Here is a 16,710-nt window from a genome sequence, read left to right on the forward strand (position 1 = left end):
AATTTGGTCTATCATCAAAATTTTCCATGGATCTACAGATTCTACACGGTATTGTTTGTTCGTATTTGTCATGGAGATACATCATACTAATAGGGGTGAAAACAGATCGGAAAAGGATTATAGTGATAAAACCACATCAGTATTTGTTTTTATTTATTTTTCGAATAAGTATATGGATATGAATTGAAGATTAGATAGATACATACAGGTATTACAACTAGAATATGAAGGTATTCGCGATGCTACATTTCATAACAGAGTGGTTGCATCCTCTTAATATAATTTTAACCACATATTCTAAATACATAACATAAATAAGCACTTTCATATTCGCGAAAACATTTAGCATGTACATTGTCATTAACAAATACATTGCAATTAGAGAAAACATAGTACATACCGATACATTTATTGGGCATGACAAGCCTGCTGCCTTATAAAATTCTTGGATATGGATATTCACTCCATCCATGATCTCTTCATTAATTTTTGCCAACCTCTCTTCGCAACGCCTATTAGCCTCAAGAAGGTCATCGACCTCATCGCTGATGTACATTTTTCAAGTATCTGTACTAGTGGTAGAACAATTTGACACAAGATATATGGTTGATTTTCCATGAGGTGTTGTCTTTTTTTTGCTTCACAGAGGTGTTGCCTAATATATAAGGTTTAGCGTGAGATGTTAGTCCACTGACTTATTGAAATACTAGGATATACCAGTCAAAAATCATTGAAATTACTGTCCCGGTGAATCTATACAATTACTTTACACGATCAATATATTCACGATTGTACGAATATACCAGTCAAGTCAAATAAGAACTATAAAGTAGCAAAAAAATGAGGAAGTCGTTCGAAAGCAAATCATTAGAAGCATCTCATAACAGTACTAAATTCTAGATCACAAATTACACATTTTAAAGAAGCGTGTCATAATAGTACTAAATTTTAACATGTCATACAACAGAAAAACAAATTACACATTTTAAAGAAGATATACGAAACGCAAATCATGTTCTCTAGACATGTCTAGGTACAAAAAGATATATCATTACTACAAATGATCTCTAGAGATCAAGTCATACCAAGTAACAAGGCATGTAAACCCAACAACCCTTTCTGCTCTCTCCATTTTTGCCCAAACCATTAAACTTATCTTCTTTGCCCGTGCTCAAATCAAGTGACACGAAACTTGTTTCTCCCTTAGGCATAAAGAGAACATCCTTATCACGATGAAATGCAAAATGTCGTGAGTTCTTGATGCGATAGATACAAAAATCATCAAAATTACATGTGGGATTTGGATGCATTGCATCAAGGCTCAATTGGTACTTTAAGGTCCACTCTTTTCTAGTGTAGCTCTCAAGTGCATAAATAGAAAGCATTTTATTCCAATGTACAGACATACACTGTAAGACCCCTCGGGACTGTCTAATTATAATCAGTTCACATGTTTTCAGGTTTGGGTGGCAAAAAACTTCAAATGAGCAATTGTTCAGATCAATGCTCAAAATTTCATTGTGAGTTGTTAAACTTGGATCCTCCCATCAGTAAAAGTGCCCCCGAGATATGCCTTGATTTTCATAGCACATACCAATTTTCTAGTTTTTCAACTTGTTTTTCTCATACGAGAAAATCTCAAGGGCCCTGTCTGTGAATCTAATTACGTGAAACCGATGGAACACTTGAGGGTCAAAGGCCAATGAAAATGCTCCATTCATCCGTAGGTCGGGGTCAAAATCCAATGACCACAAGGTCAAAAGAGTCCGGGTTGTCAAGTTATAGACATGTACGTCATATACGTTCGATGATGATTTCCTAGAGGTTTTCATGAGGACAAGTCCGTTACAACAATCTAGTATACTGAAATGTCTTATATGTGATATAGCACTACTGATCTTGTCATCAACCTCCACCTTGTTGATGCCACGTGATAAGTTCACAAAGCGGGCACCACCAAATGGACTATTGTGGTAGAAAAAACCGCTCATAGTTGGTTTCAAATGTTTGTTGAGGCGGACAAAAAAAGAAAAAAAGGGAGAGCCAGGCTTTGCAGACACTTCTGCAACGAAAGAATAATTTAGGTGGCAGGTGAGAGAGGATCTCCATCACCAACATATATGGAAGTTTGTTGAACGGTAAAAGGTTATTCCTCTTGTGCCAAACTGAGGCAGGGACCCTTGTCTGGATCCCAGTCTGCAGTACCGAGTTATAACCGGTCTGATCTTCTGGCTAGTCTACAGTACCTAAGCAATCACGCATGATTTAATAGAATGACACTTTAAAATATGAATGTTGGTTTAATTATGAAAACAGTTGGCTTAGACTCGTTTTACCATCTTGTCATTTATTTTTTGATATGTTCTTCTTTTGAATCATACATTTTACCCCTTAACTAATATTAGGAACTTAATTCTACATTACCTCGAGTAAATATTTTGATGTGGATTCCAATTTTAATAGACCCTTGTCTAATTATGGCTACACTTGCGTAGATATTCCACCATTCAGCCGGAGGGCACTATTTTGCTATTGTTAACATTTTCTTGGTAGAAAATGTTCCTAATCTTCTACGATACCGTTCAGCCTGCAAATAAATTTATTCTCATAATATATAAATATTAGAGAATAATAATAATGAATATTTCATATCAATAAAGTTTGGACAATAATAATATACTTATTTTTCTGCGCTAATTTGTTTGGGCAAATCAGGTTGTAATCTTGCAATGACATTTATAAGGCCTCTCATTACTTCACTGTTATTTTGAAGTGCTTGTGAGAATTAAAATTGCGGATTGAGAAAATATCCTGAAAAGTTAATAATATTATATAAGTATTAGTAAAAAAAATAGCTTGCTATTTTAAATAAATATTTTACATGCTGCATGTATATCTTTGTGAAGTGTTTTTTTCCATCTTTTATCAATTATTTTCCACCAAGGTTTGCTGCATCTCGTACTGAGGCTCTTTTTTACTCTTTCGCATGATTTATTGCTTCATATAAAAAAAACTCATTTCGATTTTATCATCACAATCAACCATTCGTAACACTTTAACTAGTGGCTCAAATAGTTGAATTGTCTCAACAACAAAAATCCAATATGAGATTTCTCACATTTTCAGCACCTTTTCTGTCCTTTATTTGTTTTCAACTTTCGAACTTGTTCAATCCAATTTGACTTTAAACTCATATGTACAAGTGCATCCTTAAATGTGAATATGCTCGATAAAGTAATGAAATTTGTTGCAAAGCGTGTGATACCGGGCCTGAGCAACTCCCGATTATTGGTAGCTTCATGCATCAAGTTAAGAGCCCACTGATGATTATATATAAAATTTGTAAAATTTTGTGTCTTTTGAACAACATCTTTTATTTCATCAATGTTACCAATATCTTCTAACATGAGATCAATACAGTGGGCGGCACATGGTGTCCAAAGTATGTGGCTGTAATTATCCATGAGAATGCTTCCTGCTTTCTTAAAATTAATACCATTTTTGGACACCACTTGGACAACACGAGTGGCACCAACTTCTTCAATCAAACCGTAAATGTAATTTGCACTTTTGTAATTATTCGTCGCATTAACGGATTTCAAAAATACCGTTACTTCGATACAATAAACCAAAAAAATATTAATATTTCTTTTATTACTAGTGGTCCATCCATCACACGTTATGGTACAATCAAAATCATCCTAGTGGTTGTGAAAGTTTTTTATGTGGTTTTCAATTTCCTCAACCTCCATTGATAGATATTTATTATAAATGTCATATGAATTTGGTGCACAGGCACCGGTTCCACATTCCTGTGTTGCTTTAATGGCTTTTTTAAAGTAGACACTATCTGCAACATGTGCAGGGATACCATCATTAACAAATAACTTTGTCCACGCTCAACCTAAATATTGTTTAGCATCTTTTATACCCCTTAGCACAACATTAGAAATTTTGGATTGTAGACTTGTTTGTTTTGAGTATAAATAATTATTGACTCTAGGTTGCCTATCAGATGGCCCGATCCCTAAATTCAACAGTCTCTTATTACGACCAAACCCTTCAGGCGCACGCATAGAAGTAGAGTGCCCTAACTCCGCTCTAGAAGAGCCTTCGCCACCCCTACGTTGAAAGTATTCAACCCTTTGAAATTCTGTACTTTCTCTTAGAGCCCTATGAAGTTCGGGATCTGAGACATCCTCATCCGATAAATTTTCTGGGACTCTTGTCAACTCGTTTGCTATTAATTCTTCTCGCGCCCTTGTTTTTTTATTTTTCTAGTTTTTTTCCTCGAATGTGTTGATTAAATTGAAGTCAAATTTCTGATGGAGCTTGAGAACATACAATAACATTATCCTTTATTCCACCCAAATGTTCTTTTTCTCTAGAAATCCTACCTGAAATGATTTTATGACACCATTTACATTTTATCTTTTTTTGAAGCATCAACTGCTTCAAAATGTTCCCAACCAACATCTTCTGATCTACACATCGATTTGCCTCTATCAGCCATATCTAAATTAAGTAACAAGATATTATAAATTAATTATTATGTCTATGATCATACTGTCGAATAAAATAATATAGAACAAAATTAGTAATTAACTTAGATTTGTATACTAAAATTTAACTAACAAAAAAATATGTACTATTCTAACATTAAATTTATACTAAGAAAATAACATAAAACGAAAAAAAATTAACTAAAATCTAACATTAACTATCTATAATAAGAAAAAATCGGCCATTTTTATTAATATCCCTAAAAAAATATTTAATTTTAAAAATAATCCTGTTGAAAATTTCTTTTTATTCCTGCCTTGACCGCCTGGGCTTCGGGCCATATAACCCAGTGGAGCGCCCCAGCGCATGGCGGCCCATATGGCAAGTGAGGCGCCCCACTACCCATGTTATTAACCCGTGAGCAGCACCTTCTTCCCCTCTCTGCCTTCATCTAAGCCGTAAAAAAACAGAAAAAAAGTGAAAAAAAGAAGAAGAAACCCTGCTAGATCTTGCTCCCTCTCTGCCTCGCACCACGCTCGTCACTGCCTCGCCTCGATTCGCTTCTCTCTCAATCGAACAAGTGAGTTCTCTTTTTTTTTATTCGATTAAGATTTAGGGTTTGGGTTAAATGTGATTCGGTTTGGTTCGATTCGATATTTAGGGTTAAATGTGCGTAATTAGTTGAATTGATTGAATTGGTTTGATTGGATGCTTGAATTGTGGCAATCGAAAAGTGAGTTCTCTTTTTTTTTATTCGATTAGGGTTTAGGGTTTGGGTTAAATGTGATTAAATGGTGTAATGTGATTCGGTTTGGTTCGATTCGATGTTTAGGGTTAAATGTGAGTAATTAGTTGAATTGATTGAATTGGTCGAATTGGTTGGATTGGATGCTTGAATTGTGGCAATCGAAAAGTGAGTTGGATGGTTGAATTGCTTGATTGCTTGAATTGGATGCTTGAATTGCTTGAATTGGTTCAATTGCTCGAATTTAGGATTATGATTTATGGTAAAATTGCTTGAATATCGTATGGTTCAATTTAGGGTTTATAGTTGTGAATTGTGAATTTTCTTAAAATTTAGGGTTTATAGTTAAATTTACGGTTTATGTTTGTGAATTGTGAATTACTTAAAAATTTAGGGTTTATAGTTAAATTTACGGTTTATGTTTGTGAATTGTGAATTACTTAAAAATTTAGGGTTTACGGTTCAATTTAGGATTAGAATTTATGGTTCAAATAGTTGAACTGTTTAAGAATTTAGGGTTTAGGGTTTATGATTTAAAAATATGCATATTTATTTTTTGAAAATTATTTTTGTGATAGTTCATGAAAAACATGTATATATCAATACAAAATAATTTGAACTAAAACTAATTATTTTGAAGTATATCAATATTTGTTTAAAGATGACATATATATTTTTTTATTGTAAGTAAATTGCATGTATATATCATACAATTGTTCTCCATATTAATATGTGTTTGGAGACCAAATGGTATATTTTTAGATATTTAGAAAATCACTTGATCTGAAAATTGTGGACATTCGAAATAGTGATTTTCAATAAATATAAAAAAATAGTAAAAAAAGTTCAAAAAATGTAAAATTATATAAATTGTATGTTTTGATTAATATTTTTTGGTAAATGTATTATGCCTAGAGTTAGACGGTGGGGAGTACGAGCTGAGCCTGCAGCGGGTGCAGATGCTGTGGATCCGAGTGGAGCGGGCACGTCCTCAGTGGATCCGACTGGAGAGGGCCCGTCGTCGTATGATGATACGACTGGCAGGGGTTTTGAGGATCCGACTGGAGCGGATCCGTCATCTCAGGCCGATTTTTCAGATGGTGTGCATGATCCTGACACATTTAGTCCTCTTCTATGGACCCATCATGTTAAGCACCGCGTCTCATGATATGTAATATATAATTGTTTTATATAATTACCTGATCGGGTAACGGGTAGGAAATAGGATTTACCCGTACCCTTACCCGTTTTGATAACGGAAAAAAAATATTTACTCGTACCCGATATGTTTACGAAAAAAAAATCTTATCCATACCCGTCTTATCGAAAACAGTATGGATCGGATAAACGGATAAAAGGGTGCAATTGACACCCCTAAGCTTTTTGTGTAGAACATAACAAATTCAAAACTCTATTGAAGGAATCTCGCCCTTAAATTTTTTAAACTAATTCCATGTTAATGGATCTCGCACTTAAGATATTTTGGTCAAAAATTCAACTCCTATAAATATTATGTCCAAATTATTTTTTTTATTAAATATATCTAATGCTGACAAAATAACCAGTTAAGCATTTTTTTATATTAATCATAACCCATAGTCGCATGAGGAGAGTTCAAATGCCCTCATTTTTTGTGCCTCCATTTTTAAAAACTTTAATAACTCAAAATTTAAATCTTAAAATTCAAAATAAAACCGTTAGATATGAATTATATCATTTTATCTATGCACATGTAAAAAATTATGGCATTTCAACTTTGTTTTGATTGTCATCTTGAGCTTGTAAAAATGTATACAAATGTGGATAATTTCTAGACGTTGATTTTTCAACTTATTAATTCATATAAAAGCAAAATCAAAATGTGATAATTTTTTATGGGCACATAGAGAAAATAACATAGATTGCATCTAACAGTTTTATTTTGACGTTTAAGTTTTAAACTTTGAGTTATTTAAATTTTTAAAAATAGAGGCATGATGGAGACACAAAAAATAGAGGCATTTGAACCCTTCTCTAGTCGCATATTTGCCAATCCAAATTTGGTACTCAATCATTCTCAGTTTGACGTTTCGCAATTAAACCATCGTACCTGGTAAAAATTAATTAAAAATAAATCTGTTCTTGTATGACGATATAAACAACATTAACTTAATTAACACGCACCTCAAGAAAGAAAAAAAGTTTGAGAGCTTGTGTAATATTCCACGCCTCCACCGGCTACGTGAGATATTTTCTCTAATGGTGTACAACCAAACGGTGTTACGGTGTTATCCTGATTGGCTCTTGGACAGTTGACCTGGCTAGCGTGCCATTGTTTTAGGAATTCATAGCAACACCGTTCGATCAGAATGCGCACGATCCGTCGAATGCCCCGATTATGATCAGACGGTTGATATAAAAGAAGAAATATTCTGTTACCTTAGAGATCCGGGCTCTTGTTTTAGGAGATTCAGCTCGTTCCTGAAGAAATATTCTGTTACCTACCGCGTCCTCCAGCTCTTTTGGACGGTATATCCGTTTATTCGATCCCACAGTTTGGATCAATCTGGTACGTTCATCCAACCATTAGATCCCAATGGACGCAGATCTCCCTCTCTGCGTTTTAGTTTACTACTCTTGTTCCTGCAGTGGACCCAATTATACAGTGCCAAAAAAATACAAGATATTTTAGTTTGCATCCTCTGAAGTAACTCGAATTTTGATTTTATATCTGGACCGTTCGATATGAATCGAGCCAATCCGGTCCGAGGTGGAATGCACGAGTCCGTTTCAATATTCGTGCCAAAATAGATCTCACGGTCCTGATGTAAATTCAAAATTTGAGTTACTGTAGGTGAATGAATTCCAAGAATGGTCCATTTGAGATTTATAGTCGCCATCGTGTACCTTACTTTGAATAGAAAAACTGGGGATTCCTGAAAAAGCGACGCTGAAGACTGAAGAACCAATTAACAATTCCCTCTGGTCTTAAATTAATGCTTATAGTGACTAAAAGTTGGGGTAATGTATCACACCTTGACTTCCAAAAGATCTTGCAACAGATTCAATCGGGAGTACGATTTTGAAAAGGATGGAGAAGGTTGAGACTGGATCAATGGCGAATGTGATGAAAAAAGGCACAGAAATGGGGCTCAAAAGCAATTATGAGAGAATGGATTCGCGAGAAGAGGAAGAAGATGAAGATTTAGAAGTGAAGTGGATGGAAAGAAGAAGAGACACTAAGAAGTATGTATATGCCTGTGCCATGTTTGCTTCGCTAAATTCGATTCTACTTGGATATGGTAAGCTGCTTCGTTTTTTTTTAGATTATTCTTAATTATTACTATGGAAGGAAAGAGGACCGTTTCACTTAATTGGTTGTATATGCAATATATGAAAAGTGTTTGCAGAAATGCCTGTTAGAAGAACTCCTTAAATTGGTCCAAAGTTCCTATTTTGCCAACTAATCATTTACCTTATCAGGATCCACATCAATGGGATCTACAATATTGATTAAAACTGTAAATTTTAGTTCACAGGATCTTCATATGAACTTTAGAAATCAATTTGGTAGTTTATTGGATTTGGGTTTGGATTAATAAGATACCAAATACAAAGTATAATCAAGTCAAATTACCATGTTGTCTCTAATCCCTATGCACATCTAACCAAATTAGGTTGCCTAATGTTTGATTGTTTTTTTTTTTTTATTAAAGTATATACTATATAAGGGTATTGCATCTTGTGCGTAGAGATTAGCTATAATTATATGAGGAAAAAAAACAGTACAATGATCCAATATGATTCAGAATAGAAAGCGAAAAAAAAAGTGAAAGTAGAGTCATGAGTCATGACAAAGACTATAACATAAATGGGATAAGGGGATACAAGATAAGGTAAATAGCCTAAGGCTGTGCTCCAGAAGACCGGAGGGTAGAGGGAACAAACGGGAAGGGAAGGAAGGGATCAGCTACGTGTTTACTCCGTCTACATCCTGATTTGGGGGTGGCAAAATTCGGAAAGCTTCTACAGCGACTTCACCCTCTCTCCTCAATGCCCTTAGTTCACTTTAAATAGCACAATTGGCAACAATCACTAACCAAATTCTGGACAGAAAACTGGCTCCAACTCCATAAGAGGAACCAAAAGGAACATAAGATCCCAGTTTGTACCATCCTGGTAACAATGATCGAAAATCTAACAATTCATTGTGAACTAGTCATGAGAGAAGCTTTTTTCATTGGCAGACACTGTTTCATCTAAATCAGCCATGTATTCTGGGTGAACATTGACCCACCTCTGTGTACTTACCAGTGCCAATCAAGAATTACGGGTAGATTTACAGTTTGATCCTGCTACCTTTAATGGATTTGGACTTCCTTTTGAAATATGTTGGTTTTTGGATTTGGATGCTGCTTGACCTCAGTCACGGCAATGTTCAGAATTTATATTTACTTTTTATCTTTTCTTTATTTTCTTGTGTCATCAAGGGGTGAACCAATATTGAAAAATGAATTTCTCATAAAAAAAAGCATCATTAGATATAGTTGTTCAATATTATTGCTATCTTATGGTTAGCTAATATCATACAAAATCAGCTGATTTTACTGCCATCACTTTATAATCTCTTTGTTTCCTTTTATTTATTTATTTTTTAGTCTCTACAAGCTAATAATCTAAGACTGAAAATATTCAATTGATAGATGTCGGGGTGATGAGCGGCGCAATCCTATACATAGAAAAAGATCTTCACATAACTGAATTCCAAGAAGAAATACTAGTAGGCTGTCTAAGTGTCATCTCACTGATTGGCAGTTTATCTGGTGGCCGCACCTCTGACGCAATTGGCCGAAAATGGACAATGGGTGTCGGCGCGATTATCTTTCAATCTGGCATGGCTATAATGACATTTGCTCCCTCATTTACTTATTTAATGATCGGCCGACTCATGGCTGGTATAGGTATTGGGTTCGGCGCCATGATTTCAGGTGTCTATATAGCCGAGATTTCACCAGCTGATGCTAGAGGCACTCTAACATCACTCATTGAGATTTGCATTAATCTGGGGATTTTACTCGGCTATGTTTCTAATTACGCATTTTCGGGTTTACCTGAGCACATTAACTGGAGAATAATGCTCGGTGTTGGTGTTCTTCCTTCAGTATTTATTGGTGTTGCACTTTTTGTTATACCTGAATCACCTAGGTGGTTAGTTATGGAAAACAGACTACAGGAGGCACGGTCAGTGCTAATTACACTAAGTGAGACCGATATAGAGGTCGAACAAAGAATGGAGGAAATAGAAGAGGCGGCTAAAGCATCAAAAGGTCATGAAGATAAGGCTGTTTGGAAAGAGCTTTTGTATCCATCTCCTGCTGTGCGCCGAATGTTATTTGCTGGTGTTGGCATCCAGCTTTTTCAGCAGATTACGGGCATAGATGCTACAGTTTACTATAGCCCGACTATTTTTAAAGATGCAGGTATACGATCTGACAAAGAGATTCTCGTAGCCACCGTTGCAGTTGGGTTCTCCAAAACTATATTTATTTTGGTTGCTATTTTTTTGGTTGACAAGGTTGGAAGGAAACCCCTTTTGTATGTTAGTACAATCGGCATGACTTGTTGTTTGTTCGTTCTAGGTGTTGCTTTGACTTTGCCAAACTCAGCATTTGGCATTCAGCTTGCAATCCTGGCTGTCTGTACCAATGTCGCATTTTTCTCTGTCGGAATGGGACCCGTATGCTGGGTTCTCTCCTCTGAGATTTTTCCTCTGAGACTACGGGCCCAGGCATCTGCACTCGGCCAAGTGGGAGGGAGGGTCAGTAGTGGACTGGTCTCTATGTCGTTTTTGTCGGCATCTAGAGTTATATCAGTAGCCGGTGTGTTCTTTGTTTTTGCCGCTCTTTCGGCCATCTCAGTATTGTTTGTCAAGGTGTGCATTCCAGAGACGAAAGAGAAAACCCTGGAACAAATTGAGATGATGTTTAGGGGGAATGATTCAAATAGAGGTGAGGTAGAATTTGAGGATGCTGAGCATCTAATACGGGAAGGGAAATAGGTTTGGGTTTCATTGCTAGGATGGTTTGGTGTCTGTTGATGCTTCCACGAGGTCTATTTTTTGTTCTCTTTTTTATTAGCTTAGGTTGTTATTTTTTTTCTTTTTCTTTTTTGAACCAAGGATTTCCTGAACTTCAACATTCATTTTTGTTTAGGTTGTTCTTGATTGGCTTCTGGTTCTCTAGGGATTCTTTCTTATACATCTGTACTTCAAAGTGGATTAATTAGAAATAGAAAATAAATGAAGTCGTTCTTTGATTATGTTTGCAGACTTGCAGTTTTATTTGTATTTGAGTATTTCAATGACCTAATTAGCAATGTATCACCAAGTTGATAGCCATATGGTTATAATACTAATCATGATTGATTCAATAATTCAGATTTACTCTGAACAGATAGACCATCAGGTATTCAAAGGATTGATTTTTTACAAGAAAAAAAATATTATTAATTTTATCTGCATAAATTTACTCTATTATCCGAGATATACTTCTTACTTGACAACCAGATTATATGTGAGAGTGTGAACAATTATTGCAAGATGGTTTTTAATTTTTAATTATTAAACTTGGTATATTCAATGGTTTTGATCTATGGATTATGAAAAGATAGTGTCATACTTTTTGATTTGTCGAACTCACAACAATACTGCTTGTACCTGAGAATATGATTCGAAGGAGATTTAATTGTGCAATTAGATGTGAAGTTTGTCAAACACAAACATTAGAAACTGCTCTGCACCTCTTCTTTTGGTGTCATATAGCAAGATTATTCTGGCATATCTTTTCTCTTAAAGCCGGTTTCCAGATATATCACCATGGGGACACAATACAAAGCATAGTTGCAAACTCACACAGAGCAGGCAGAGTCAAAGTAGGAGGTCCAACATGGGGTTCTTTATTTTTTGGTGGCTGCTGGCATATTTGGAAAAATTGAAACAGACTCATTTTTGATAGAAAAGGGACTCATTCAATGGTACTGGCGAATCAGGCTATACATGAAGTGCGGCTGTGGTTGAAGCACTGTTAGGTTGTTTCATTTAGTGTTTTAAATTTCTAAACTTAGGTAGCAGTTGCTTTGGTTGTTTCTTGTTTAGTTGTTGTTATAAGCAGGTATATTGATGTAATACACTGATAGCCACTATCAGTTTCTCAAAAAAAAAAAAAAATTTATGTCCAAGACATGTAATTACAAGAAAAGAATTTCTAGTAACTAGCATCTCAAAACCAAGAATCAGATAATGCTCATTCCACAATTAAAATTAATTGAAGTGTTTGGTAATTTTATTAACCAATATATAATATGGTTTTACGTAGGGCTGCTCATGAGCCGAGTTGAGTCCGAGTTGCTAATCCAGTTCTGAGTCAAAAACTTCGATTTGGAATCAACTCGTGAGCAACTCGAGTCGAAGAGAGTCGACTCGTGACTCATAATGTACTACATAGTGAGATAGTCTAATTTAATTCTAACAAAAAAAATATTACATAGTTTATTAAAATAATACACAATTAAAGGCAATACATAATGAAATAATGGCCAACACATAATTAAAAATTACGAAAATATCAAAATAGTACATAACTAAAAATTACCAAACCGATAAAGTCCAATAAAACAGTACAGAGTCTTAATAAATTAACAAAACAAAAGAAATAGTACATAGTTCATTAAATTACCAAATATTACGATGTCTAACAAAACATTACACAATTATCAAATTACCAAACATATTTATCAAAAAAAGAAGTCTAATAAAGCAGACTAAGCAGTATGCAATTCTTTTCTCTACTTTTCTCCCTCTTTCTTCTCTACTTCTCTTCATATGCTGTAGATTGCTAAAAAAATGTACTAGTCAAATAAAATGTTGGCAGTGGCAAATATTTCTAATTTTTAAGGTTTTGGGGCGCCTCAAAAATTGAAAATATATGAGTTAGGGTTTGGTGTGATGAGTCCAACCGAGTTGATTCCGAACCGAATTAGAGATAACTTGGAATCGATTCATAAATCAACCGAGTCAGTAAACTCGAGTAAGTTTTGACTCGAGTTAGTTTTAACTCAAGTTATAATGAGTTGAATCCGAATTAATTCCGAACTGAGTTTCGAATCATGAGCTTTTTGTGACACCCCTAGTTTTACTTTTACGTAAGAAATAAACACTCCACAACCAATCATTGTCTATAAATTGAAACCTAAGTCAATATTGTAATTGTAGACAACCTAAAATTTTCAAAGCGTTTAACGAGATACATATTTCTAAAAATCATTGGTATCTAAAACGGAATCCGTCGATAGACATCCGATCAAATCGATATTCAATTAGAACTGTCAGATCTGCATTAAAAATTGACGCTAACAATTTTGAGATTCATTTGGATCAAGTACTTACAAATCTTAATACAAATCGAACAACTTGATCGAATATCGGACGGCCCCCTCTCCATCTAAAACACCTCTAATAACCTCCAACCTATCGTTAACAGCAACTCACCCAATTTTAAACATCAGTAAATTATAATTAAGGCTAATTACCTTAATAATTAAATAGGTTGGTCTCTTAAGTTAGCTTGTATAAAACTCTTTATCACAATGCTTTTATTAGGGGCCCCTTTCATTGAACGGAAAATAGATTTATAAATTAATCTAATTCTGATCAAGATCTTGCCAAAGTCTCTATGATTTTTTATTAGCCATAACATATTGAAACATCTTATATATATTGATATGTTCATTATTAAATAGATAAATTTATACTAATAATATCTCAATTTTATCCTTGGCTGTTGCCTTGTTGGATAATGTAAATTAAAAAAAGTAAATGAGAGTTTTGTAAAGCTTACTGTTGTTATTTGGGGCCAAGTTAGTACAGGCAGAAGAAATAAGTTCTTATCATTATCATTGGAATCGTTGTTATTTGTGTTATTTATTTTCTTCAACATTGATATTTACATTATATTTACTATAGTTACTTTTTATTGGATTAGATCTAGAATAATTTAAAAGTATATTAAAATTTTATTGAAGTAGCTCCGGATTAATTTAGAGTAGTCTAAGTTGTGATTCTAATTTTATGCACAATTAAAAGTTTTTTTCTTTTATATTGTTGATATTTTCTTTTGATTAGTGGATAAAATAAAATAAAATAAGTTAGAACTTTAACTTTGAACTACGAATACATCACAAAAGAAAACAAACTTGTGATTTTTACGCCCATTCGCTCTCTTGGTTGCCTACTGAATACGTATTCGGCGGCCATTTTTATTAATATCCCTAAAAAAAAAGAAAATTTTAAAAATGCCCCTATCCCCCAATTTTTATCGAATATGCCCTGACCGCCTGGGCCTGGGGCGGCCCAAATAACCCAGTGAGGCGCCCCCCCCAGTGGCGCCCCATATCACAAGTGAGGCGCCACCCCCTGGGGCGCCTCATGGGACATGCATTTTTTTTTTTTTTTTTTTTTTTTTTGAGAAATCTTAGGATTTTGATTTGAATAATTTTGTTGAAAAAAGTGTTGAGTTTATGTATATGTGTATGTGTATGTCAAAAAATAAAATATTATGTATATGTATATGTGTATGTGTATGCCAAAAAATAAAATATTTGAAGAATTTTGTGAAGAAAAACAGATTAATCTGGACCGCACATCTTAATGGGTAATTTGACTAATCTGGACCGTCGGTTAAAGGATTTTCATGCAATTGACTTCTCTGAAAATAAAATTCTCCGAGATAAACAGAGCGGTGCTTCGTAGCCTCAGACATCGCTTGCAGGGGGCTGCCGCCCCCCTGCCACCCCCCGCATACTCCTAGAATCAGGTCCACATACATAACATTAAGAACTTGGCATTTATTATGGTTTTTATAATATATGTATAATATATATATATATATATATATATATAGAGTACGGCTAACGCGCTTCCTCTAGCATATGGGCCGAAATGCTTCCGGTGGAAATTTGAAATTTCAAAATTTAGAAAGTCGATCTGAACCGTTCATCTTCTTCTCTATATTAATATCTGCTTGGAGACCAAATTTTATATTTTTCTAAATTTTTTTACTATTTATTAAGCCACTTTGAAAATTGCTGATCCAACGGTGGCTTACCAAACAGTAAAAATCAGAAGCTACCGTTGGATCAACGATTTTCAAAATGGCTTAATAAATAGTAAAAAATTTCAGAAAAATGTAAAATTTGGTTTCCAAGCAGATATTAATATGGAGAAGAAGATGAACGGTTCAGATCGACTTTTTGGATTTTGAAATTTCAAATTTCTACCGGAAGCATTTCGGCCCATATGCTAGAGGAAGCGCGTTAGCCGTACTCTATATATATATATATATATATATATATATATAATATACATACACACATACACACATACATATACATATACATAAAAAATAAAATAAGTTTGACAGTTTTTAGATTGTAAATATGTAATTACAAAAATTTAGATGGTAAATACGTAATTTCACAGTTTTTAAGTAGTATATATGAAATTACAAAAAAACCAACACTTTTTTCAAAGTATGCCGATACGCAGAAACCAGAAGAGAAAAGCAGTGCAAAGTATGCCGATACGACGAAAGCCACTGACCATGCATCTCCCTTCGACCGGTGGACTGCCAACACTCTGAATTACATGTTAACATGGCAAAACCGAGGCCGGTAAGCAAGTTTCCAGCATCCCTATCCATGCTATTGATATTTGTTTGTCCAAATATGATTACTTGCAGATCGAACAACGAAATTAGAAACTGTATCTTATTAGTTTCTTTTTTTATACAAAAAAAAAAAAATTATTTGTCAAGATATTTAACACATTCAAACATATCTAAAGTTTGAGTAGATCACCCTCCAATAGTGGTTTGCTCTCGGGTAGGGGCAGGGCGGGCCGGGCATATCCGGGCACGGGCACAGGTAGAGATCGGGTACGGATATCACGGGTAAATTTTCATAATTTTTTAAGGTGTTTTGGTATGTTAATCAGAGGTGCAAATTTGGGGTCAGAAGCACTCCTTCAGCAGTTCGGGCAATTTTTGAGAGTCGATATCTCACGATCTGTTTTGAGATTTTGTATGAAACTTTACAGTATTATTCTATGAAGTCAAGAATGCATGTAGGTAAATTTTCATGATTTTTGAAGGTGTTTTGGTATGTTAATCAGAGGTGCAAATTTGGGGTCAGAAGCACTCCTTCAGCAGTTCGGGCAATTTTTGAGAGTCGATATCTCACGATCTGTTTTGAGATTTTGTATGAAACTTTACAGTCTTATTCTATGAAGTCAAGAATACATGTCGGTAAATTTTCATGATTTTTGAAGGTGTTTTGTTATGTTAATCAGAGGTACAAAATTGGACCAAAAAAATAATTTTTTTTCTCCAGACAAAAAAAAAAAAAAAAAAAAAAAAAATTAAAATTCGGCC

General features: G+C 34.5%; 1 protein-coding gene across 2 annotated transcripts; it reads left to right on the top strand.

Moving 5' to 3' along the window:
• The first annotated feature begins 8,132 nt into the window (after positions 1 to 8,132).
• Positions 8,133 to 11,545, top strand: LOC144561699 (putative polyol transporter 4). 2 transcript variants are annotated; one of them, XM_078310753.1, is made up of 2 exons: positions 8,133 to 8,529; positions 9,931 to 11,545. In XM_078310753.1, the coding sequence occupies exons 1-2, from the start codon at positions 8,319 to 8,321 to the stop codon at positions 11,283 to 11,285; spliced, it is 1,566 nt and encodes a 521-aa protein (XP_078166879.1). In that variant the 5' UTR covers positions 8,133 to 8,318; the 3' UTR covers positions 11,286 to 11,545. The 2 variants fall into 2 exon arrangements, with proteins under 2 accessions (XP_078166879.1, XP_078166880.1); XM_078310754.1 differs by having other exon boundaries at positions 8,394 to 8,529; positions 9,886 to 11,545.
• The last annotated feature ends 5,165 nt before the right edge of the window (positions 11,546 to 16,710 follow it).

The sequence above is a fragment of the Carex rostrata genome, chromosome 11 (assembly GCF_964058835.1).
Source record: "Carex rostrata chromosome 11, lpCarRost1.2, whole genome shotgun sequence".
NCBI lineage: Eukaryota > Viridiplantae > Streptophyta > Magnoliopsida > Poales > Cyperaceae > Carex > Carex rostrata.

Excerpts from the sequence above, each read along its gene's own strand:
- LOC144561699 (XM_078310753.1), top strand. The coding sequence starts at position 8,319 with ATGGAGAAGGTTGAGACTGGATCAATGGCGAATGTGATGAAAAAAGGC. Across the intron at positions 8,530-9,930 it reads TTCGATTCTACTTGGATATG|ATGTCGGGGTGATGAGCGGC; the intron begins GTAAGCTGCTTC and ends TTCAATTGATAG.